Here is a 22320-nt window from a genome sequence, read left to right as displayed (position 1 = left end):
CACAGCTGCTCAAACCCATTAAAGAACAAATACATAAGCCTATAATTTATTAGCTTTTTTCTTGCCTTTGTCTGCAAACAGCAACTGGTTCGCTCAACAGTATAAAACCTACAGTGGAGTTTCACATATTGACCTGATCCTGTGGCTTAATAAACTAAATGCTGCACGTTTCATTGGCTATTTTTTGTGATGATGTGGTTGTTCCTTCTCCACATATAAATTTCTTTTAGCATTACGGTTTATAGAGTAGAGATTACGGTATATATAAATTTACCGGTATTTTCCGCTACCTAACAGACATCCGACGTCCTGAGGAGCTCTCCCTCCTTCGACCTGTGGAGGAAAAAAAGAAGAAGAAAGATAAGGACCTAAATGTGGAGATCTACGATCTGTGTGACTTGCCACTCTCCTCAGGTACAAAACCACAACTTAGCATATCATAATGCATGTAAGTAGAAGGCTTCAAAATGTGGATCAAAAATGTGGACCTTTGACTGAGACTGAGAGAGTTCTATAAAGTTCATTCTCTTTGATTCTCTGGCCTGTAACTCTACTCCCACGTCCTCTGCAGCGTCCCGGCCCTGTTTGTATAACATGATGCCAGCACACTTTGCCGACTCGCCTGAGATGGAGGCCATCTACAAGATGCTGTCTGTCACTCAGCCTCCGCCCGCCCCGGAGGTCATAGCCAAACAGTACCGGCCAGCCAGCGTGGTGGACAAGGCTCATATCAACGGCAGGTATGCTTCACCACAATGTAAGACAGCAGTAACACAGAGCGAGGATCTTCAGCAAACCCATGACAGACTCTTACTCACCACCAAGTACTGACAAATATTTTGTTAGATTGATGAGTCTTTTATAACTGCTTACGAAAGCAGGATTCTCGTGTTCTGCTAAACTATAACATAGTGTTTTCAGTTTGTTAGTTCCTCTCCCCTTTTCTGGTCTTTGCTTCTCTTTTTCAGGACTTTTAAACCAGTTCAAGTTCCTGTTGTCTTGGGTCTTGACTTGAGTAATAGCTTCTGTTGCAACATCAAGCAGACAACACCATGCAGTGAAACACATACCTTTGTTCTTCTCTCCCAGGTGGCTGGATTCATCCCGATGTCTTCTGCAGCAGGGCGTCCAAGAAAATGACAGACTATGGCTTCGTTTTAAATACATGACGTTCTATGAGCTCGAACCCAAGGTGCGTGTGCCTGTTGTTTTTACCCAGTAGTGTCCGGTGTCCTGCTGCTTCACCTTATCTGCCCTCTACCTCTGGGACTCGGCAGTATGATGTTGTGCGGCTGACCCAGCTGTATGAGCAGGCCCGCTGGGCCATCCTGCTGGAGGACATCGACTGCACCGAGGAGGAGATGATGCTGTTTGGTGCGCTACAGGTAGAAAGCACAAAGGGCAAGCGCAATGTCTGTAAAATGTATTCACCTTCGAGACTGAATCATGGTTGAGTCCAGGTTGAAATTATGGTTGGTTGATGGCCTATTGCTGATGTTTACTGCAGTACCACATCAGTAAGGTGTCTCAGTCGGAGCCCCAGTTGCTGACCACCACCGCAGCCATGGACGACCTGGAGTCAGCCCTGCAGTCACTGGAGGTCAAGATGGAGGGAGAGGGCAGCTCAGCTTCAGAGATGCTGGTCAGACATGTTGGATGTTCCTCACTTTCATTTCAAGCCAGCTTCAGCTTCTTTGTAGGTCGTTTAAATGTGATTTAATGCATCCTCATTCATTTTTCCAGGAAAATATGACTGCTCCAGAACTCAGTGACTACCTGAAGATTTTCAGGTGTGATAAGGCACCCAGCACTCAGCTGCTTTCTTTCAAACTAAACAGCTACTAATGCTGTGACTGTGTGTTTCAGGCCAAAGAGGCTAACACTGAAGGGTTACAAGCAGTACTGGTTCAAGTTCCAGGATACCTCTATCTCTTATTTCAAAAGCAAAGAGGAGAGCATTGGAGAGCCCATCCAACAGATTAACCTCAAAGGTACTGACCATATATATCTATATATAAGTGTCCTTAATAGATGTATTTTTTATTATTATCTATTCTTCCATGTCATTTAGCAACAGAACATTATGTAATTATGAAACGGTGGCCATTAAAATAGCATAATTTAGCAACATGTCTACTGACATATAGTTAGAGTAGAATCGTCTTAGATATTATCAGATTTTATAGTGATAGGATGATGTGATGATACAGTGAAACCTCAAAATACAAACACAGAATGTCGATATAGGGTCAAAGGTGAAGTCTGCCTTTCACTGAGGCCTGTGAGACGACAACCCACTGCTAATACTTGCTCTGAGCTATGATCCACTTCCAGATGCATTTCTAAATAAAGAATATGTTTGATTATATAAAATTTGATCAATTCAAGAACATCTAACTAACAAAAGGCGTTAATACAAAACATTGTGTCACACAAGTAATGAATCATAAATGTGTTCTGCTGCCTACGTATGACTCATGACTGTGTTTATTATTCCTGTCCTATAATTTTCATGTACAACACATAAATGTCACATTTCAGAGTTGACTGTTGATTTTCATCCTACGCAGGATGTGAGGTGGCTCCAGACGTTAACGTGGCAGCGCAGAAGTTCCTTATCAGGCTCCTGATACCAGCGCCGGAGGGCATGAACGAGGTCTATCTGCGCTGTGACAATGTGAGGACGCCCACTCTCTCCTGCCTCCTCTCTAAACTCGTCTCACATCCTTGAGAACAAGTCTCACCAGTGTCTCGGTCCTTCTTGCCCTCCAGGAGGAGCAGTATGCTAACTGGATGTCTGCGTGTCGGCTGGCCTCCAAAGGCAAGACCCTCGCAGACAGCAGCTTCCAGAGCGAGATACAGAGCATTCGCTCCTTCCTCGCCATGCAAAAAACCAACTCAGGTTCCCATGGTAACGTCGCTGCCAACGAAGAAAGCATCAACACGTACAGTTTAGTGTCGCCACGCTACCACAAGAAGTACAAAGTCAAACAGGTACAGGAGCTGGAGAGTCTCTGAGTAAATGTCTGAGCATTATTATTGGAGCAAATCAGTCTGGTAATAAATATGGTGCCTAACATTAAGCCACGTTCACAGCCAAGATGAACAAGGGGCTTCTGTCTCCTACTACTATATCAAGCTATATGGGGTTTGCACTACAAATGTCATTACGTGTGGTGTCTGACCATGTGCCTGCCCCTCCAGCTGACCCCTCGTATCCTGGATGCTTACCAGAACATTGCTCAGCTCTCGCTGACAGATGCAGTGTTGCGTTTCCTACAGATCTGGCAGGCCCTGCCTGACTTTGGACTCTCATATGTTGTTGTCAGGTAATTTTTAAAAAATCAGCCTGAATCTGTTCACAATGCATAGAAAGTGATTAAGCATTAATTTGTCAATGTGGCCTCTAAAGAGCCCCAGTCATTGTTTTCATCCAAACAGGTTCAAAGGTAGCCGAAAAGACGAGGTTCTGGGGATCGCCCCTAACCGACTGATCCGCATCGACCTGGGAGTGGGAGACGTGGTGAAGACTTGGCGCTACAACAACATGAAGCAGTGGAACGTCAACTGGGACATCAGACAGGTCAGGCTTGTAGTCTGGATTATTTCAGGGAGTTCTGTTTCATCTCATTGACAGCAGTCAGAGTGAGAATGAGAGGGAAATTTAAGATGAATCCATAAAATAAACATAAAAGCTGTATCTTGTTCTAATGTGCAATGTTACGAATGCATTTTCAGCCTTTGTGTAATTTATCTCTTTTGCTTCTGGTCCCACTCAGATGGCCATCGAGTTCGAAGGCAACGTCAACATTGCTTTCAGCTGTGTGACTGCCGACTGCAAAATTGTTCACGAATTCATTGGAGGCTACATCTTCATGTCGACGCGCAGCCGTGAGAAAAGCGACGTACTCAACGAGGAGCTCTTCCACAAGCTAACCGGGGGCCATGAAGCGCTCTAAGACTTAACGCTCAAGGACCACCTGCATAGCTCTAATAGTGGATAATCATATGGAAAAGTCGCCCATGTTGCATAAATCTCACCAACACACGGAAGAAGCACACACATTATTCTTACAATGCATCAGATGATGGAGGACTCAATATGGTTCACAGTTTACGAGTCCAGTGATGTTGTGATTCGTGCTGATGCTGACGTCGCTTGCTTTACGTTGGACACCTGCCTGAGTGAACCTGTGGACGCCGAATGAGGAAAAGAAAATCAGTCCCGTCCGGCAGCACCTGAATATTTTTTTCACCTCACGATTTCTAAACTTGTAATGAGGATATAAAACCTAGCTTCATCTGCAGTGTGATTTTCACTTTGGCTTATGTTCAAAACTATTGGCACATTGTAGTGGCCTTAATATAGCCAGCGATCAGAAACAATGGTAGCAGTGAAACCATGCCAATATGAAAGACTCACCACACACATGCATGAATAAAAACACTTTTTAATTTACAAACAGCAATTCACATTTCACACTGAGTTGTTTTCACTCCTTATGGTGCCGACATATGGTGGCGGTTTCTGTTGTTTCTTACACAGGAAGCTTCAAACCAATTATCTCCCCTCACAATGTGTCTCAGTGTGCGTCCATATCTCACAGCAGGACAGGCCCCAAAGTAAAACAACAGTGTCTGCATCCTCCGCTTTCTTATTTATCATTTATACAGGGTGACACAGAAAAACAGGGAACTTTGAACTATATACAATATACTGTATAAAAAGTTCCAGTTTTTCTGTGTCACCCTGTATAAAGGTCTGAATAGACGTCAGTCAGGAGTCAGCGTTGCTGCATACACATATTCAAGTTATGTATTTTACTAATTTTAGGTTAAATTATCCTTGCAGCTTGTACCATTGTATATTTAGCACTAACAAAAATAAAGAACACAAACCTCTGCAGATATAAATAAAACATGGCAATACAATCAGCATAAGATGCTTTAGTTGTCATTTAAAAGTGAATAGTGTGTCAGTAATACCATTGACATTTATCCCATTAGGAGGATTTTAAACTGAATGAATACAGCTGTTACCAAGGGAACGAGGTTACGCATCATCCAACCAAGGGATGCTGGCATTCTATGACCAGTCCCAAATCAGCATCCATTATTGCTGCTGAAGAGGTAGAATGCTCCCTAAAAAACAGAAGTGACCTCAGTTACATGATTTAGAATAAAAACTTTAATTATTTGATGATCTTATCTTTTTCTTACTTGTAGGTCTTAGTCTTAGTGCTCGGCTGAAATATTTAGGCTGAAGGTTTCCGTCTGAGTCTCCTGTTGTGAGCAAGACCCCGTTTTCCGACCAGAAGAACTTAATTCCATCTGTGGAGTTAAGTACATGCAGGAGCCACATATAAGACAGGCTCTTATTATAGTGGCTGAATTAAGCACACTGGCTGGCAGTGATTAGCAGATAAACGTACCAGTGAGAGCTTTAGGGACATCAATAAACACAGCAAGATCACAATCTGTCCTCATTCCTGGTGAGAAAATGATGACAGTCACAATATGTCTTTGTCTAAATGTTGAGCTGCGGACTCTGCCAGAAACACACACACAGCTTACCACTGATGACACCACCCTCCTCTGGCAGGCCTGACGCCAGGTGGATGTGTGTCCTCTTCATGCGGCTCAGGCCATTCTGCTGGATGGAGCTCCAGTTGCGTAGGTAGGACCCATGAACGGCCTCAGCAGGACAGTCTGGAGAAGCAGCCAGTACCGGTTTCAGCTCCAAATCTGTTACCTGACCACAGTGATGCAGTTATTTAGGATGGGAAAATCACTTTTGAAACAAAAGTAAAAACAGGAGCTTGGCCAGATATAGAAAAAGGGACTTAATCAGCCATGATTATCGTACAGTGGATCTGAAAATCAGTTCTCATTCATCCAAGTCATGTTTATCCCAAAGCCTAAGTGGCAACTGGACTAACTGGTAACTAGTTCAGCATTGTTTGGATACAGCATCATGTGAAGGTTACTGCTCCGCTTACCTGCACTGAATGTCCCTGATTGGCTCTAATCTGCAGGCGTCCGTCCTCTGGGTGAGGGCAGAGCTTAAAGCGCTGTTTGTCATTTGTGGTCACAACTCTCTGAACATCTTCCAGTGAGTATGAGTGGAACTGTGGGTGAGCCAGGAGATCCTCCACAAGCACGAATCCATCTAGTATTGAATGTTAGAGTTGTTATGGTAAATGTGACTGCTCCATAAGTTCTTTTCTCTCTTACATTCTCTTAGACTCCAAAGTGAAGTTTGAAGCTGTGACAGTAAAGCAAGGTTTTTGGTTTTTTACAAAGTTGCCTAAAGCAGGTTGGGAGCTCCTCACCTGTGCCCATTTGAAGACCCATTTTGTTGGCTCCATGGCAAAGAGCATAAGACATGGATTTAGACAGGTGGACATCTCTGTCCTGCTGGGGAAAGACAGGTGTGATCTGTTATGTGAACATATGAAGTCAGCCATGACACAATCCAGTCACCATTCCAGTAACTACAATGCAAAAGTAACACAAAACCTGCCATTTGAATAAACACAAGAAACACCTTACACACACGTGCAGTTCTAATTATGGCTATGGTTTAAAAATAGCACAATTCGTGCTGCCTTACCGGACCGGGTACCGCTCACAGGCTTCGGGGTTGAGGTTCAGGTACAGATTGAGTTTAAAAATCAGAACTAAACAGAAGGATTGAAGCTATAGATCTGTGGCTACAATATCTCACCTCTCCACCACGACGTCTTCTTCCACTTCTCTGTCTCCCTCCGCGGCCTCTGTCCATCTCACCGCAGGGGGCTTATTCAACCAGTCCCTGCACTGAGCCTGTTACATATGTTGCCATAAACTCTACTCTACGGAATCGACCAGTCGCCCATACGAGACTGTCAACAACCGCACAGCTGCTGCAGCTCCCACTTCCTGTCTGTTCTCGGGCTCCGCCTGCAGGCGGCGCTGTTTCCGCCGGAGAGGAACCAGGTACCACAGAGGAAAAGCTGCCTTTTCTGGAAGAAAACATCACCCAGACGGCAGCTGCAGGTAAGCTAACACCCGTCATGCGTAGGAAAACACGCGCTGCTGTGTGAATACGGGCCACCGGTTGTACGGTAATTCACCAGCCACGTCCACATGAACGGAAAACGGCTGTCCCGCGCTGCAGCCTCGGTGCTGGGTTGGTACACAGAGGCTGAGCTAACTCGGCTAAGTAATGTTAGCATAGCTGAGCTGCAACTACCTGTTTGCTGTTCGCCTTCCTTGTCAGACACCTTCGACCTTTGTGTGGATCTGTAACTACACATAGGACATTGAGACGCGCCACGCGACGCCACTGCCGCTGGACGGAAGACTTCGTCAGGTCACCATGGAAACGTAACGTTAGCTACGTTAAAGGACGTGAAGTCTCAGCTGCCACAAAAATAGACTTGGAGCGATTATTGTGTGTTTTTATTCTTAAGTGTTGTACTATGTGTCTGTACTATGCGATAGTCGTACGTTATAGGGTTTTAATGAAACCTCAGCAAAATACAAAATAAACGCAGCAGCTTCTCTTTTTGATGCGTAAAACAAATTTATGTTAATATTTTTTCCTTGAATAATTGTGCAATAATTGTTCATTTTTGCTTAGGCTCATTTTATTTTGGGTTATGCCACCCAACGGTTTTCCCAACTTGTATCAGCTCCAATGGGGTCCATTCATAAATGTTCTAGAACGGGCTATTCATTTGTAGTGATTTATTTATGTGTCATTTTCATCCTGTGTTGCTCAGGTGATGGAGTTCCCTCAGCATTCCCAGCAGCTGCTGTCAGCGCTGCGCTCTCAACGTCAGCGAGGCTTCCTCTGTGACTGCACCGTTCTGGTGGGCTCCCATCATTTCCTTGCTCATCGGGCCGTTTTGGCCTCCTGCTCACCTTTCTTCCACATGTTCTACTCAGACTCTCCAGGGGGAAATGGTGGAAACGGTGCCAACTGCTCGGTTACACTTGACAGCGATATTGTCACGGCTGCTGCGTTTAGCTTGCTGTTGGATTTTGTCTATGAAGGCGTGCTGCAGCTGGATGAGACTCCTCCACTGGAGGACATACTGGCAGCTGCAAGCTTTTTGCACATGAATGAGGTGGTGCGCGTGTGCAAGAGGAGGCTGCAGAGACGAGGACCTTTGGCTGAGGCAGACAGCACTCGCTCAGAAGAGAGCACTAGTGAGAGGAAGGTAACACAGACAGGAAGGGAGGGTGGGAGTCTTGATGGCGCCGAGCCTGTAGTGCCCATGGCAGGAGATCACTTGAATGGTGTTGCCATGGCAGCACCACTCTCAACAGTGTCCATAGTGGCAGAGAGGAGTCACATGGAGTCAGTGAAGTCTGAGCAAAGGACTGGTGGGGGGTCATCACAAGCACGAATTCAGACTCCTCTGAGCCCTGACCTTGCTGACACCACCCAGCCAGGCATGGATGTCCCTCCTCTGCCTGCAGGAGGAGAGCTGGTTCAGGGCCTCATGACAGGCCAGTCTGCTGCTGCCTCTGGAGGTCATATCAGGCTGCGGAAGGGGGGTCAGGGGGATAGATTGGCACTCTGCAGCCCTTGCAGCACCACAGAGACATACAGGTATGAGTCTGTTTTAAGTGGTTTAATTGCAATATCCAGCATTTATTAAATATGTATTTCAAAATCAACACACGAAACACATTATGTTAGAAGTACGGTGAGATCTAATTTCCCAATTTTTAGTATTTATTACAAACAAGATGTTTCCATCTCTGTTTTTCACCAGCCACAGCAGTAACCAGCAGCCCTCGTCGTCATCGTCTTCTTCCCTGGTCTTGCTGAACCAAACTAGTGGTCGGACAGCAGGGGCATTTTCCCAGTCAGAATCCAAAATCTCCCCCAGCCCACTTCAGGACTCACTACAATTGTCCCATAACAGTGACCTACTTAAAAACCCCTTAGAGACCGAACAGAGAGGCACTTCAAGTGGAGGACAGCAGATGGTTATGTTACTCCAGGCCTCAGTGCTCACCTCCCACTCACAAGCCAACCCCACAGACTCCCCACTACAACGTGTGCATCCCAAAATCCGAATCCAGAGCGCTGTGTCACTTCAGCGCCAAAGCTCAGACTTCCAGACGTCTTCTCAGACTTCATCTCTAACAGGCAATGAACGATGTTCTCCAGCTAACAGACATGCAAAATTTCACTCTCATGTGAGCAGAGCGAGGACAGACAACAGTGACACAGAAAATATGAAAGTCAAAGTGGAGGCCATTGTGATATCTGATGAGGAGCAGGAGGAGGAGAAAGAGCAAAGCAGAGAGAGTGAGCCAATAATGGAAGTGGATGAGGACTTTGAAGATGACATTCAGGAGGAGGAAAACAGCCCCCAGTTTCTCCCCTCCCACCCACAGGGGCTCCTACAAATGACTTCACACTCAAATGACTACACTTTTTCCCTCTCTCCCTCCTCCTCCTCCTCTGGTGTTGGCCCTTCCTCCCATGACAATGCCCCCTTTCCAGGCTCCATCGTTCCCCCGTCCACAGCTCAGCAGCATTCAGAACCTCCTGCCTACTTCCAGGACCCTATGGGGAACTTTGTTGAAGACGTCCCTACATGTGGAGTCTGTGGAAAGACTTTCTCATGTACATACACACTAAGGCGTCATGCCATCGTGCACACACGAGAGCGCCCTTATGAGTGCCGCTACTGTTACCGCAGCTACACACAGTCAGGCGACCTCTACCGACACATTCGCAAAGCTCATGACCACACACTGCCAGCCAAACGCAGCAAGGTGGACATGGAGCCGTCCCTGCCACCACAACCACCACCGCCACCATCTCTCAGCTAAAACACAAACACTGCTCTATTTCCATGTGTGTCCACAAACTTTACTGCCGAAAACTAAGCTGATATTCCTTAAAGTGGAGACTAATGTAGTGTCCTCTTAAATGTGTGGGTTTGCCAGGGTATTCTTTATTTTAGGAAATTGAATTTCAAAAATTTTAAACCTTACCTCTATGTAAACTGGACCAAACAAACCATTTGAAAAAGTGCCTTCACTGACTGCACGGTTGCACTGCAAAGACAGTTGCATGATTGGCTCTAATTTTAACCCCCATCCGCTTAAATGTTGCTATGGGGAGGTGATACCAGCCCTGCTTTACAGTTGTTGTCACAAAATACTACATCAGATCTGAAACCTGTGCCATTCTGCTACTCTTTGTAAAAACTTTAAAGTTTAGGTTTGTACGTTTTTAATGTGTGTGTCAAGCATTATTAGAGACTCCATTATTGTGACAAAAGATGGGTCAAGAGTTGTCTCAACACACTCATGCTGTAATAGTTTTGAAATATAAAAGCTATTTATAATGTTCCCACTTAGAGTACATTCATATAACTTGTTCAACTGTTATTTCTGAGTGTATCTCAATGCCAGCACTATTTAATTTGCTAAATATTATTTGTACTGTGTAATGTGTATTTACAGGATGAAACCATCGGGTCTCCCCATTGCAGCAAATGCCTGCAGCTGTGCCAAATTGCCCGTTTGCCTTGTTTCTTCAGCCTCTGAAGAGACGCCTTAGCAGTGCAATTAAAAAACTCAAATGCATATCTAAGAAAATACGGGCTCAGACATAATCATACTCTCAACTGACTTTTTATTTTTTATAATGTGTTCATTTCAGTGTAGTGCAGGTGAGGAATAAAAAGCAAATAGGTTTGGGGAATTATTTTTTAACCGGCTTTAATATTGACGTGATCTTTCTGAAGCGTTTCCCCTGTAGTGACACTTGCAGTAATTCTGCCTTTTTTAAATGTTTAACTGTGCCTGAACATTTGCTGTGCTGCACCACTATACATGATTGCAGATTGTTAGCATATTTAAATTGAGTCATTTTACCAACCACACAAATTCTAGACTGGATACTCAAGAGTTTTATGCTGGCCAGTGTTCAAATTCTAAATGTTAACCTGTGAATAAACATTCTTCAGTACAAATTGTGTGTAAATATTGTAATCTTTCAGTATATAGCATAGATTTGTACGGTCTGTATTACCTTTCATTGTTCTTTATTTCACAAAAAAATATATATAACTGTTACCTTTTGCACTGCCACAGTGAGACTGAACGGAGTGGTTACATTTCTGAAGTCTTTTTACTGACACCAATCTGATCCCTTTTATCAGGATGTTTTATCAATGTTCAGTCTTCTACTGGACCATGGATCTGTGAAAAGATAAAACATCAGCAGGCAGCTACAATTTTACCTGCCTCTGTCTTTTCATCTAAATGATAATGTAATGAAACATTGTTGCATTTTTTTGTCCAGTTAAAAAATGTTTTAATAAAATTATTGTAATTCTGTCTGCTTGACCAGGCATTAATTTTCTACTCAAGAAAACTGTTTATGAGGATGCCACAGATTTACTTGAAAGCTAAAACTGAGGATGGGATTTGAGCTACTAATATTCTTTTGATTGAACATTGTATAATTACAGTGACAATAAACAGCCCCCTTTATATTAGGAGCTGAAATTATACACTTCATAAATGCCATTGCCCACAATGAGGAAACTCCATGATTGATTAGCTTGATATAAATAACAATGTTCAGAATTACTTAAACTTAAACTTAAACTTAAAGAATGAAAAAAAACTCACCGCCTCAGCCATCTTAGGCCAATCCATTGCCAGCACAACTGTATCATCAGAATTTGGAGGAGTCTCTAGGTTCCAGTATGTCAGCTTGTCAAATACAGAGGACACTTTCACTGTCCTATCCTGGACACAAGCATCATAATACTTTAGTAGTAGTAGTAGCAGTAGACAGTCTTTGTGATGTAAAAAAACATATTGGCAGTATTTACCTCTTGGTCAGAGCCGGGCTTGCTAATCTCTTTCAGCACCAGACCAGTGTAGCCCTCAGGACATCTGATTTCCTGCCCCTTCAGCCCGCGACCCCTGAATGACACAGTCTTCTCTGTGTATAAACAAATCCGCAAAGTTATACTAGGTTTAAAATTACTGTGAAATCAAATGTTATATGAGTAATTTATATTCAATAGAACAAACACCTGTTGTCCCTTTTGATATTTATATAGTGGTAAAGTAGTAGTAATAAAAGTATGAAATAAGTAATCATCACTACAAAAATTCATGGTTGTTTTTGGCTGATTGTATTCTATAAATTGCAAAACATATGAACCATGGTTGTCTTTCAGGCACTAAATTCTACATTTTATTAGTTGTACCATGCTTGTGGTCTTTTGTGGTAGCAGTAAAATACTGTGACACCTCTGCCGGACCATTGTGTTCAATCTCACATGGCATTAGGTGGACTGGCACCCCCTGCGCCTGGCTCACAGACGACACACGAACGTGAGTAACACTGGTGTTACAGGACATCCTACAGCCTGGAGAATGTAAAGTACAAAACATGCGAAAATCAACAAATGATGCTATTTAACCCACACTGTTATTTACAGGAAAGGATAAACATGTGATGACCTAAGAGTATGCGTTGTATAGCCAAACATTTGTTGGTGAAAGCGCCTTGCATGATTAGATTTCAAATAAGACATTCTGAACAGACAAAATAAATGACTGAAAATATTATGTTTGTAGGATTTCTAATGTAAACCTGATTAACGTTGAATGCACGTAATTTTCTTTAACGGGTATGCATATAACGTTAAAACTGACCACCATTTATTGTTATATTTATTGTTCACAGTCAGCATTTGAAAACCAAAACTTCAACGTTACCTGTACTTTTTCGGAGTATTCCCCAGCGTTTACAGTCTTAAGACAGGAATGAATGGTGAAAGTCGGTCGCTTCTGGTTTGAGCAAGACGCTACGCTGATTGGACGGAAAAACTCTTCTTCTACGCTAGAGTATGTTTTGGCGGGTTTTTCTTTCCTGGTTCAGAATATTGCCCCCACATGGTGAAAGAGGAGGGCGCTTCTATTATAAACACATAATTTCACTTTGTAGATAATGAGTGTCTGGGTTTTCTTGTTTGTTAAATGTTTTTTGTACAAATCAAGCTAAATAAATTACAAACAATTTTGTGGTACTGTTTTCTTTTGTGTTTTTATATGTTAATAATTTATATGGGAGATAGAGATTTTAGGTTAGTGCGTTTAGCACCAATGAACAAAAACAAAGACAAAATACAAGAAAGTGGTCAATGTTAAAAAATACAAAAATGATCACCTGGGTATTACTACAGAAATGATTTTACTCCAACGGTATTGATTGTTTTCAGTCATGGTACCTGTGTAGTTGTGTTATGTTAAAGTGGGATATAAATAATGTGTTATGTAACTGGCAAAGAGCTACAGAACTTTAAAGTCTAAACTTTGAGTGCTTAGTCTTCAGGCCTTCTGTCAGGGTCACGTTCAACACAGAGAACTCTGTTCTAATTGGCAGCAGCAGTTCTCTTCATGTGGGATGAACTAATGACTGTCCAATAGAAGGCCAGTGGGGGGGAGTCATTTCTCCAAGGCTGTATTTTTCTTTCCTCACAACTCAACGTTGGCCAACAGACACAAGAGGTGAGTTTTTTAGGGAGTGACAAAATAATGTTGTCGATATGCTGCTGTTTCATAAAGGTTTTAATTATTCTGTTATCTTAAACGCTGTAGTTCTCACGTTTCAACTCTACCAGCTGATGTCTTAGTTCCTAATTTGAAAAATCCAATTTTCTATTTGTCTCTTGCTAAAGGTGAAATCTGTCTCTTCTTTAAAGCGAAACTACTGTTAAGAAACTGTAGTTTTGGACATTGGCTGTTAAAACGAAGAATTTTTGTTGCGTTCATTTAGAGAGACAGATGGTCGACACACTTTGAAGTCATCTGACAAAAAGGTCTCTGCTTGTGACTGAGATTGAACTCAGTGGGTTTTAAGATGTCCATGCTATGAATGAGCTGGATTGTGTCTTAAACCTCAGCATGTAATCCTATCATCAACCCCCATCAACCAGTTTTTATGCCTTCTTTTATGACAGTGGTGACACTCTTTAGGAACTCTTGAGGAGCATCTTTGCCTCAGCTTCTCTTCGACAGACCTGCCCTAGTCTCCCTTTATCCACTTTGTCTGATGGATCAACAAAGCCACTTGCGTCCAGATGATGGGGAGGCGTTAGTCCTTTTTGACCAGCTGCTACTGAGGCTCCGTGATGCTGTTGCCACGGTGATATATCGTATCCATCAGAGAGTAATTCAGGCCTTTGTTGTACTTTCTCTTGTGACCCTGCTCCTCTTCCTTGCTGCCTTTTTATACGGGAGCTTCTACTACGCGTACATGCCCCGAGCAGCTTTTTCCACACCTCTGCACTACCACTACAGGTGTGTATGTGACATTCTCATCTGCATGGGGGAAAAAAAGATGCAATCATTGCTCATGTTTTTACAAATTTTCTAAAAATTTGTCTGCAGAACAGACTGTGACTCCCCTGCCCCTCTTTGCTCCTACCCAGTGGCCAACATCTCCCTGCTCAGAAACAGAAAACATGTGGGTATAAATGTGTGTGCTTGTAACAACAATGAGACATGAGGAGCGTCATCTCCCCAAATTGCATTTCCAGGTGCTGACGTTTGGACAGACATATCGGATCTCCCTGCATCTAGAGATGCCCGAGTCCCCAACTAACGAGGACCTGGGGATGTTCATGATCAAGGCCACATGTTTCTCCCAGAAGGACGTTCAGCTGGCCTCCTCTGTTCGCTCTGTACGTTTCAGTGCTCACTCCCCTCCTGGACGGAATCAAGTAAAGCTCTGTTGCTACCTCCTGCAAGCACCTGTGATTTATTGTCGCGTCGCTGTGTTTCCCAGGCACAACAGCCGCTGCCAGCCTCCGTCTCTCGCTTTGTGAGTACAGCACTGACCCACACTAACCCCTTAACCGCAAACCTGGGCCGGGCCGGAGCAGAGCTGCTTACGCTGGCTGCACGGTCGCACTGCAACACAAGGTGATCTCACAGCGTTCACAATTTGGACACACTGTGGGATTAATGTGTTAGATTCTGACCCCAGATATGAATCAACACAGAACAGAGTACACTTTGGCCTTGCACTTCTTCTTTCGCCGAGCACTGAGATCAGCTTTTGTCAGTGTGAAGCCAAAACTAAAAGCTTTGCATTCACCCTTTACTAAATATCAACAAGAACGTCTCCTGTGAGGGAGGAGCAGGTCCGTTCATCCTCAGTTGCTCAGGGGTAGTCCTTTCCGGTGCCTTTGCCAGTGACTGTGTCCTCCTGTTGGTCAGAGCATGCTGCGGTACCGTTCAGACCTGCTCAAGACTCTGACGACGGTGCTCTTCCTCCCCGCCTTCCTGGCTGGAACCTCAGAGCAGAAGCAGCAGCTGGAGGTGGAGCTCTTCTCCAACTACGTGGACGACCCCGTGAGTGCCTGGCTGCTTCTGTGTGTCTGTGAGCGACCACAATTGTCAGTTGACGTCTACACAGTAAATCTGTTTGCGCGCCCAGTACTCGCCCTCGGTCACGGCTGTCATTGAGATCCTGTCCCACAAGGTGCAGATCTACTCGTCCCAGCTCTATGTTCACGCTCATTTCACTGGTATAAGGTAAGAAACATTTGATAAGAGATAAGTAGAGGAAATAATTAAAGAATAGTCTCTTTTAGTTATATAATCATTTATAATTGATAACTGTTTCCTTTGTCAGGTACTTGTTGTTCTACTTCCCTGTCGTATCAGCCCTGGTGGGTGTGGCCAGTAACTTCATCTTCCTCAGTGTCCTCTTTGTCGTCAGCTACATGAGGCTGCTGTTAAGATTCGAATGGAGACCAGAGCAGGTGAGTGAGGAGTCGTGGCGCTGCAGACGACGTGCAGCACAACGTTTTGTGTTGGGCTGCACGGTGCATTTCCTCGTTGCTTTCCTCGTCCACAGGTGAGAAACAATGGCCCAGTGTCCGCGAGGGAACAGCCAGAGGATGACAAAGGTGTTACTGCAGGTACATAAAGCACAGCACTGACGACACGAACCTGTTAACCTGTTTGATTGTGGGTTTGAACGTCTTCACAGGTGCTGCAGAACAGGTGGGACCCCTCAGGATAAGCACTGCAACGCCTGAAGAGACCGTGGCAACAGCAGAGACTAACAATAAGTGAATCACAGAAATGCAGCAGTGACATTAGAGAGGGATAAGAAAACGTCACATTTGCTCATCTATTCAGTTTCTTACTGCTTCTCAATTGTGAAATCTTGTGGTTTTAAATTGAATTTGGTTCATGTGTAAAGGTTCTTAATAAAGTAATGATTTCAGTACAGCAAGCTTTAGGCAATTTTCAGCAGTTTATGATGATATTAACTTAATTCTCAACTATTTGAGACTCTTTTTCATATATTCAGCTTCACTTATATAAAAAATAAATAAATTCAGCATGTTAACATACACCTTGCGTCTTCCTCACTAGTATATTGGCTGGAAATCTGTTATAAAGTTATAAACTGTTTATTTGTTGCAATAAAAACTTTTATATAATTTTTTTTTGTTTTTTTCAGTTCCCCTCATAGATATAATAATTAAACCTTAGGTTTTTCCTAACAACACGTAGCTTTGATTAACGTAAACAAATATGAGTGTCATTTTTTACCGTGTCACGTGCTGCGCGTCATTCCTGGATGTCCTCTCGGCCTGAGGCACGTTTGGCCAAGTTCCAGCAGCGGCCTGAATGAAGGTGTGGAAACTTAGCAACGTCACTGCATGCAAAATGTGGCTCCAGCGGAGAGAAGGCGAGATGCAGCTCACTGACAGGCACACAGCTTTCTGTCACTCAGAACCAACAGGTGGACGGCTCGGGTGAGTGAGACGACTAGTTTTTACTTCATTTTCACACATGCTTGTAACGGTTGACACTGATATTTAGTCTCGGCGATGCACTTCCTAAAAATACTCAAAGCGGTGGAGCACTTTTAAACATTTCTCTCTTCTTTACAAGCACATGTGGGTCTCATGGAGTAGACTCACCCACGACGCTTCAACTGGACACAAGGATGGACGCGACAGAGGAGAACAACATGGAGGACATGAAGATGGATATACAGACTAACCAAACTATAGATAAAGACTTTTTAGCCACGTCAGATGATGCAAACCAACACCTGAGCATCGGTGACGGTCCTTCTAGCAGCTGCAGAAAAGTCTGGGTGAGATCCAGGCCCAAACTGCAGTCTACTAAAAGCTTCCCCCCGTACAGTCAGTGCATAGGTGGACTTGGAGACAACAGAGAGCTGGACTGTGAGATCAACTGTGAATCGAACTTTTACCAGCTGCCTTTCAGACACGAGACAGTGAGGAGCGACGGACATGCTGACATTCCACGCACAGAGAGGAATGATGTAGTTCTGACTCCAAGATGCACAAGAGAGGAGGTGAAGTTCAAATGGAGAATGATGAGGCTGGGGGGCAGCTACGAAGTGGACCCGGACGGGTGGGAGAGAGGACGGTGGAGTGGGAAAAGACGAGTGGGGGAAACTGGACAGGAGCCGTGTGAGCGTGACGATAAGACAGGGGAAGAGGGCACAAACAGCGAGTGGAAACACTGCAGGAGCAAAAACACAAGTCTGGAGACCGCGAGGAGAGAGACGGGCGACGAGCAGAGGAGCGGATCTGTCTCTGCAACAGAGGGAGTGCGCGTCGGGAGCGAGGAGGCCGCCGCGGCTAAAGACGAAGAGGCTGCGGGGCTCACGAGCGGGAGGAGAGGCTCCACGGCACATGGGCAGCCCTCCCCGCATCCTATCCTCTCCAAGCTCTTGCACTCCTCATCCTCCACCTCCTCCAGCAACCTGTCCTCACCAGACAGCGATGAGGTCTTCAGCGAAGAAGAGGACGCCAGCAAGAAGAGGAAGACCTTCAGAAAGGTGAGACGGTTGCCTGAAGGGTCAGACGCCTGACAACAATCAGACCTGCAGGTCGGGTTTTCCGTGGAAGGTTTAAAACGTGTCTCAACTGTTCTTTGCACCTGTGTCTGCGGTCATTTGCATGGGCTTGAAAGAGGACTTTGACGAGGTCAGATTTGAATGGCGTTTGCATGCCTGGCTGCTGCCGCTGCTGCAGATATGAGCGGCGCGGGAGCGGACAGTTAGAGCGGGACAAGGGAGCAGATGTGGCCGGTGTCAGTGCAGCGCGTCGCATCGCATCGCATCGCCGCTCTGGGCTCGAATTGCCATGTACTGGCGTCGGCCTACGAGAAAATGAAGCGCTTCCACATGTTGCACGTCTGCGGCTAAAAGGGCAGATGCAAATGTGCAACATGAAAGATTAAATCGTACGAACCCGAGGCCGTTCGCCGGACTCCAGCTTCCTGCGCCGCTTTGTTTTTGTCACGGTCGCTACTCTGTCTAGTGGCGGCTGTTTTGTGTATATGCAAAAAAAAAGCTCACAATTGTTGACGTATACAAGATGTTTGGGTTGAGGTTCAGACGTGTTCGCCACGAGCGACAAATCCTCTCTCAGGACATTCGTCCCACCTTTTAACACTACAAACACCTGGTTCAGCTCCCTTTGCTGACAGATAGGCATTATAAACATAGGCACACAGATATATTACAGTAACCTCCAGACCCCAAACACAATGAAACCCCAGTAGCATTGTTGCAGATTCAACACTAACACCCGCTGCTCTTTTGTGCCTCAGAGTCGCTCTTGGAAACCCTACCTGACCATGGTGCACTGGTCACTGCGGCGCCAGAGCTCCTGGGTCCAGCTGGGTGGACATCAAGGCATGTGTGTCCCATTGAACTCGTATGGTAGAGACTGTGATCGTGTCCTTGCCTTAAGAAACTGTAAAAGAAGAAATGGAGAATTATTGAAAAAAAAAAGATCATTGATCCTAAATCAGCATTTTCCTTTTTCTGAATGTGTAGAGACGTAATTAATGAACTCTTTGCCCTCTTCGCCGGGTGCCGGTGTCTGAGCAGGTAACTTCCAGCTGGGTGAGGGTGGGGAGGTCCTGAAGCTGTACAGCGAGGTGGAGGCGAAGTGTCTGGACTGTCTGATGGGGGACACGCTGAGACCGTTCGTGCCACAGTACCACGGCTTGGTGAGCAGAGGGGAGAACTGCTACATCCGCCTGGAGGACCTGCTGAGTGGCCTGAAGAGGCCGGTCATCATGGACTGCAAGATGGGAGTCAGGTAAGACAAAGACTCATTACATTCATAATGTTATTGCAACACAATGTAAATCATAAATGATCTTCTTTTGCTTTGACTAATATTAAGGCTTTGCAAGTGATTTTGCATATTTACAAAAGCAAAAGGCTCCTGCGTGTGCTTGACTGGGCTTGAAATAATAACAGGACATACCAAGAGGAGGAGCTGACCAGAGCACGGACCAGAGCCGCCCTGCGGAGCGACATGTACCATAAGATGGTGAAAATAGACCCTTCAGCTCCGTCAGAGGAGGAACACGCAGCGAGAGGCGTCACCAAGTGGCGCTACCTGCAGTGGAGGGATTCAACCAGCTCTACATGCACGCTGGGCTTCAGGATAGAGGGCATGATGGTACCAGTAAAACCACCGAGCATTTCTCTAACCACTAGCCTTTAACACGCCGGCAACACCCTACTGTGATTGTGTCTCTGTCAGATGGACGACGGCAGCATCCAAAGGGACTTCAGAAAGATTCTGACTTTAGCTCAACTCACAGAGGCTCTGCTCTACTTCACCAGGCGTCAGCTGGGCATCTTGGTCAGTCCTCCGATTACGCCGCGCAGCAGTTTCCAGTCATCCACGTGTTTGTGTTAAACCTTTCCAGAGAGTTTACAGTAGTAGAATACAGTAGTATTCCATTTAACCATGATTTCATCATGTAAAACCCACAGGCTCCAAAACGTTTGACGTGAGACAAGAAAATGCAGCACAATCAGTCATAATGCAGTCAATGTGTAAAACAATGAGTAATTAGATGGAAGTGTGTGATCTTCTGTCAGCTTGTTTTCCTCAGCGTATTGCATGAATCCTTCCCCCCGTTAAAGCGACTCCTTTCGTTTTCAGAAAGCGTACCACTCCAGACTTCTGGCCTTGAGTGATGCACTGATGAATTCACAGTTTTTCAGAACGCATGAGGTCTGTTTCTATACAAATCTTATATTGTTTTCAGCATAGATGATTCAGCTTTAGGATGTTCTCAGATGTGTTTTGTTACTGTTATAGGGTTTTATAATGATGAGCATTCTTATTTCTTCTTTAGATGATTGGCAGCTCGCTCCTCTTCGTCCACGACCACAGCAGCAAAGCCAACGTGTGGATGATCGACTTTGGGAAGACGACCCCGGTGCCCAGCGTGAGCGAGCTCCGACACAACGTCCCGTGGGCCGAGGGGAGCAGGGAGGACGGCTACCTCATCGGGCTCACCTCCCTCATCGCCTCTTTTAACCAGGCCATTGACGTGGCGTCCTGGCAGCAGGAAGGCAGCTGTGAGGAAGCGCAGACCGTCATATGATGTGCACAGAGGGCTCGGTTTGAGGCCTCCGGCGCCGTTGCGAGTTGGACTCCTGCCTGTGTGACCGGAGGAGTGTCGTGGAAATCCTGTTCCAAGAAATTTATAAGAGGCCTCAGTGTGATAATGCATCTCAAAGTTTACTAGCGTGCCGGCACAGAGTGGATCCCAACTACAGCACATCTTAAAGGCAGGACACATCCTAAAGTGTGCAAAGGATCCACTGAAGAAGTTAAGACTGACTCTTCTTATACTGTACAGGGGACGTCCTCCAACAGATTCCTGTTGTCTACAATCAGTCTCTAGATTGGTCACCAACCCGTTGAATATCACAAGCCACTGAATGACAGACAGACACACATAAACATCCTCACATCCTTGTTCCTGTCTGTCTCGTGGAACATTAAAGTCCTTTTGTTAACACCACACCGTCCTGAGATCCCTTGGTCACAACTTCCACTCTGAGAACCAAATGCTTGATGACCCCCATCAGGAACAACTTACAGCCAAAAGGCACAGCATGTCATCATTACAAGTTTCCCACAGGAGGAACAAATATATATATATATATAAACATGAATTAAAGAAGAAGAACAGGGGATCAGACTTCAGCTAAAATTCACAGGAATGTGATGTGATATGTTTTAAATTCATATACTATAACCCTGGAGACAGTGTTGTTATCACTTAAGACTTTTTGTCTTTTTTGTTTAAGTAGGATGCAAATCCGTTTTTTATCAATTATGTTGAGTTTTTTTTGTTTGTTTGTTTTTTGTTGGGTTGATCTCAGAAATATATATAGAAAAACACCAAACGCACAAACAGTCACATACGGTTGAAAGTGTCATGTTTTACAGGTTATAGGTTTGTCCAGCCTCTAACAAGGGAACTTTTTCTAAGGGAACTTTAAAAAACAGGAAACTATACACTGATGAAAAGGATGTAGCGATATCATGAATTGGAATAATTTACATATGTATGATGCAGTCGTTTGTTTGTTTTTTTTCTGTTGCATAGAGTTGAAGGCTAACACGCCATCACATATTAGGTGGTCTTAGCTACAGTCTTCACATGTCCACATCAATCAACACCATTCACTACACTTTCAGATGTCCAATAACAAATAGAACTACAAACGTGTTTACATATAACACAGACATGACTATTATTACACACAAAAACTCATGTTGTTGACAAGAGTTGGTACACCACCAATTATTCGGGCTACATCATGACATCTCAGACTGCAGTTAGCAGAAACTTTTCAACAACCATATTCAAAAGAAACTTGAAAAAACACATTATTGTGTCGCTCCAGATTCACTCCTTACCGGTTGGTGGCGCTAATGCACCGGTTGGTTGTTTGTGAATTACCAATAAACACCAGGAAAAAGAAAACAACCCCTATAAATGATCACAGACGGATGACAGAGTAATATAAATGCGTTTGACTTTACAAAACAGCAACAACACAGACAGGTGGTAATAAAACATGCGACTCGAAGCAACAACTCGTCTGCATCGAGGGGGTCGAAGCTTTTTATAGGTTCGTCTCATGAAGCCTCGTTTAGCGGCTCAGTGCTGACACATAGTGGCCAAACTGTGCGGAGCAAACGGACTATATCTTTTGAGATTAATCAGTAATGTTAAACTATGCATCGGTTTAATACCGGTACGTAGGTACTTAACCATGGAAGTTTGCTGAAATACAAAATAAACCATGAGTTTGTTGTAATAAATAGTCAAAGATGAAACCTTCCCCAGATTGAAGCATGTTATAAAAACACGTAACTATTTGATTCATATACTGAGGAAAAATGTCTTTGATTGGAACGCTTTTTATTAAATGTATCAAATAGT

General features: G+C 44.4%; 7 protein-coding genes across 15 annotated transcripts in view; 5 read left to right on the top strand and 2 right to left on the bottom strand.

Annotated features, from left to right (window-relative positions):
* fermt3b (FERM domain containing kindlin 3b) overlaps window positions 1-4307 on the top strand; it is a 35449-nt gene extending 31142 nt beyond the window's left edge. For both annotated transcript variants that reach the window (XM_029165218.3, XM_029165219.3), the window contains exons 4-15: window positions 298-414; window positions 572-740; window positions 1090-1192; window positions 1278-1385; window positions 1508-1642; window positions 1744-1790; window positions 1867-1991; window positions 2571-2677; window positions 2773-2994; window positions 3205-3329; window positions 3442-3583; window positions 3780-4307. In XM_029165218.3, coding sequence (XP_029021051.1) covers window positions 298-414; window positions 572-740; window positions 1090-1192; window positions 1278-1385; window positions 1508-1642; window positions 1744-1790; window positions 1867-1991; window positions 2571-2677; window positions 2773-2994; window positions 3205-3329; window positions 3442-3583; window positions 3780-3959 — 1580 coding nt within the window. In that variant the 3' untranslated portion in view covers window positions 3960-4307. The remainder of the gene's footprint in view (window positions 1-297; window positions 415-571; window positions 741-1089; window positions 1193-1277; window positions 1386-1507; window positions 1643-1743; window positions 1791-1866; window positions 1992-2570; window positions 2678-2772; window positions 2995-3204; window positions 3330-3441; window positions 3584-3779) is intronic.
* A 126-nt stretch (window positions 4308-4433) lies between these two features.
* On the bottom strand, window positions 4434-6868 carry trpt1 (tRNA phosphotransferase 1). Of its 3 annotated transcripts, none has more exons than XM_055512269.1 (7): window positions 6728-6868; window positions 6333-6438; window positions 6000-6169; window positions 5575-5752; window positions 5433-5489; window positions 5221-5331; window positions 4434-5142 (listed from the first exon to the last, which is right to left on the bottom strand). In XM_055512269.1, exons 1-7 carry the CDS (start codon window positions 6782-6784, stop codon window positions 5114-5116), a joined length of 708 nt encoding a protein of 235 aa, XP_055368244.1. In that variant the 5' UTR covers window positions 6785-6868; the 3' UTR covers window positions 4434-5113. The 3 variants fall into 3 exon arrangements, with proteins under 3 accessions (XP_055368244.1, XP_029021064.1, XP_029021065.1); XM_029165231.3 differs by having other exon boundaries at window positions 6333-6417; window positions 6728-6867; XM_029165232.3 differs by having other exon boundaries at window positions 6333-6414; window positions 6728-6867.
* A 40-nt stretch (window positions 6869-6908) lies between these two features.
* On the top strand, window positions 6909-11358 carry zbtb3 (zinc finger and BTB domain containing 3). 4 transcript variants are annotated; one of them, XM_029165223.2, is made up of 4 exons: window positions 6987-7038; window positions 7767-7856; window positions 7933-8602; window positions 8769-11358. In XM_029165223.2, exons 3-4 carry the CDS (start codon window positions 8106-8108, stop codon window positions 9838-9840), a joined length of 1569 nt encoding a protein of 522 aa, XP_029021056.1. In that variant the 5' UTR covers window positions 6987-7038; window positions 7767-7856; window positions 7933-8105; the 3' UTR covers window positions 9841-11358. The 4 variants fall into 4 exon arrangements, with proteins under 4 accessions (XP_029021053.1, XP_029021056.1, XP_029021055.1 ...); XM_029165220.3 differs by having other exon boundaries at window positions 6909-7038; window positions 7767-8602; XM_029165222.2 differs by lacking the exon at window positions 6987-7038 and adding an exon at window positions 7221-7354 and having other exon boundaries at window positions 7767-8602.
* Window positions 11047-12895, bottom strand: rnaseh2c (ribonuclease H2, subunit C). The gene is made up of 5 exons (XM_029165233.3): window positions 12760-12895; window positions 12246-12407; window positions 11862-11974; window positions 11656-11775; window positions 11047-11220 (listed from the first exon to the last, which is right to left on the bottom strand). The coding sequence occupies exons 2-5, from the start codon at window positions 12397-12399 to the stop codon at window positions 11197-11199; spliced, it is 411 nt and encodes a 136-aa protein (XP_029021066.1). The 5' UTR covers window positions 12400-12407; window positions 12760-12895; the 3' UTR covers window positions 11047-11196.
* A 572-nt stretch (window positions 12896-13467) lies between these two features.
* On the top strand, window positions 13468-16412 carry LOC114864699 (seipin-like). 3 transcript variants are annotated; one of them, XM_055512267.1, is made up of 10 exons: window positions 13468-13551; window positions 14004-14343; window positions 14434-14509; window positions 14583-14726; window positions 14831-14866; window positions 15265-15399; window positions 15485-15582; window positions 15683-15812; window positions 15908-15959; window positions 16043-16412. In XM_055512267.1, the coding sequence occupies exons 2-10, from the start codon at window positions 14096-14098 to the stop codon at window positions 16126-16128; spliced, it is 1005 nt and encodes a 334-aa protein (XP_055368242.1). In that variant the 5' UTR covers window positions 13468-13551; window positions 14004-14095; the 3' UTR covers window positions 16129-16412. The 3 variants fall into 3 exon arrangements, with proteins under 3 accessions (XP_055368242.1, XP_029021454.1, XP_055368243.1); XM_029165621.3 differs by having other exon boundaries at window positions 15908-15971; XM_055512268.1 differs by lacking the exon at window positions 14831-14866 and having other exon boundaries at window positions 15908-15971.
* A 142-nt stretch (window positions 16413-16554) lies between these two features.
* On the top strand, window positions 16555-18894 carry LOC114864698 (uncharacterized). The gene is made up of 3 exons (XM_055512591.1): window positions 16555-16820; window positions 16960-17881; window positions 18658-18894. Exons 1-3 carry the CDS (start codon window positions 16693-16695, stop codon window positions 18892-18894), a joined length of 1287 nt encoding a protein of 428 aa, XP_055368566.1. The 5' UTR covers window positions 16555-16692.
* Window positions 18838-22292, top strand: LOC114864700 (inositol-trisphosphate 3-kinase A-like). Its single transcript, XM_029165622.3, has 5 exons — window positions 18838-19154; window positions 19319-19523; window positions 19608-19709; window positions 20016-20087; window positions 20212-22292. Exons 1-5 carry the CDS (start codon window positions 19018-19020, stop codon window positions 20461-20463), a joined length of 768 nt encoding a protein of 255 aa, XP_029021455.1. The 5' UTR covers window positions 18838-19017; the 3' UTR covers window positions 20464-22292.
* Window positions 22293-22320: the final 28 nt, after the last annotated feature.

Source organism: Betta splendens, chromosome 10 (genome assembly GCF_900634795.4).
Source record: "Betta splendens chromosome 10, fBetSpl5.4, whole genome shotgun sequence".
Taxonomy (NCBI): domain Eukaryota; kingdom Metazoa; phylum Chordata; class Actinopteri; order Anabantiformes; family Osphronemidae; genus Betta; species Betta splendens.
This window is presented reverse-complemented; position numbering and strand designations above follow the sequence as displayed.

Bases quoted from the DNA above. Each gene is read 5' to 3' on its own strand.
- LOC114864699 (XM_029165621.3), top strand. From the start codon at position 14,096: ATGGATCAACAAAGCCACTTGCGTCCAGATGATGGGGAGGCGTTAGTC. The intron at 15,400-15,484 runs GTGAGTGCCTGG...TTGCGCGCCCAG, and splicing joins CCAACTACGTGGACGACCCC to TACTCGCCCTCGGTCACGGC. The intron at 15,813-15,907 runs GTGAGTGAGGAG...CCTCGTCCACAG, and splicing joins TCGAATGGAGACCAGAGCAG to GTGAGAAACAATGGCCCAGT.
- zbtb3 (XM_029165220.3), top strand. From the start codon at position 7,770: ATGGAGTTCCCTCAGCATTCCCAGCAGCTGCTGTCAGCGCTGCGCTCT. The intron at 8,603-8,768 runs GTATGAGTCTGT...GTTTTTCACCAG, and splicing joins AGCACCACAGAGACATACAG to CCACAGCAGTAACCAGCAGC.
- rnaseh2c (XM_029165233.3), bottom strand. From the start codon at position 12,399: ATGTCCTGTAACACCAGTGTTACTCACGTTCGTGTGTCGTCTGTGAGC. The intron at 11,975-12,245 runs GTACAACTAATA...GTTTATACACAG, and splicing joins CACAAAAGACCACAAGCATG to AGAAGACTGTGTCATTCAGG. The intron at 11,221-11,655 runs GTGAGTTTTTTT...ATCTTTTCACAG, and splicing joins GGCCTAAGATGGCTGAGGCG to ATCCATGGTCCAGTAGAAGA.
- LOC114864698 (XM_055512591.1), top strand. From the start codon at position 16,693: ATGAAGGTGTGGAAACTTAGCAACGTCACTGCATGCAAAATGTGGCTC. The intron at 16,821-16,959 runs GTGAGTGAGACG...CTTCTTTACAAG, and splicing joins CCAACAGGTGGACGGCTCGG to CACATGTGGGTCTCATGGAG. The intron at 17,882-18,657 runs GTGAGACGGTTG...TTTGTGCCTCAG, and splicing joins AGAGGAAGACCTTCAGAAAG to AGTCGCTCTTGGAAACCCTA.
- LOC114864700 (XM_029165622.3), top strand. From the start codon at position 19,018: ATGGGGGACACGCTGAGACCGTTCGTGCCACAGTACCACGGCTTGGTG. The intron at 19,710-20,015 runs GTCAGTCCTCCG...TTTCGTTTTCAG, and splicing joins GGCGTCAGCTGGGCATCTTG to AAAGCGTACCACTCCAGACT. The intron at 20,088-20,211 runs GTCTGTTTCTAT...TTTCTTCTTTAG, and splicing joins AGTTTTTCAGAACGCATGAG to ATGATTGGCAGCTCGCTCCT.
- trpt1 (XM_055512269.1), bottom strand. From the start codon at position 6,784: ATGGACAGAGGCCGCGGAGGGAGACAGAGAAGTGGAAGAAGACGTCGT. The intron at 6,439-6,727 runs GTGAGATATTGT...TTCACATAACAG, and splicing joins GAAGACGTCGTGGTGGAGAG to ATCACACCTGTCTTTCCCCA. The intron at 5,143-5,220 runs GTAAGAAAAAGA...TCTGTTTTTTAG, and splicing joins ACTAAGACTAAGACCTACAA to GGAGCATTCTACCTCTTCAG.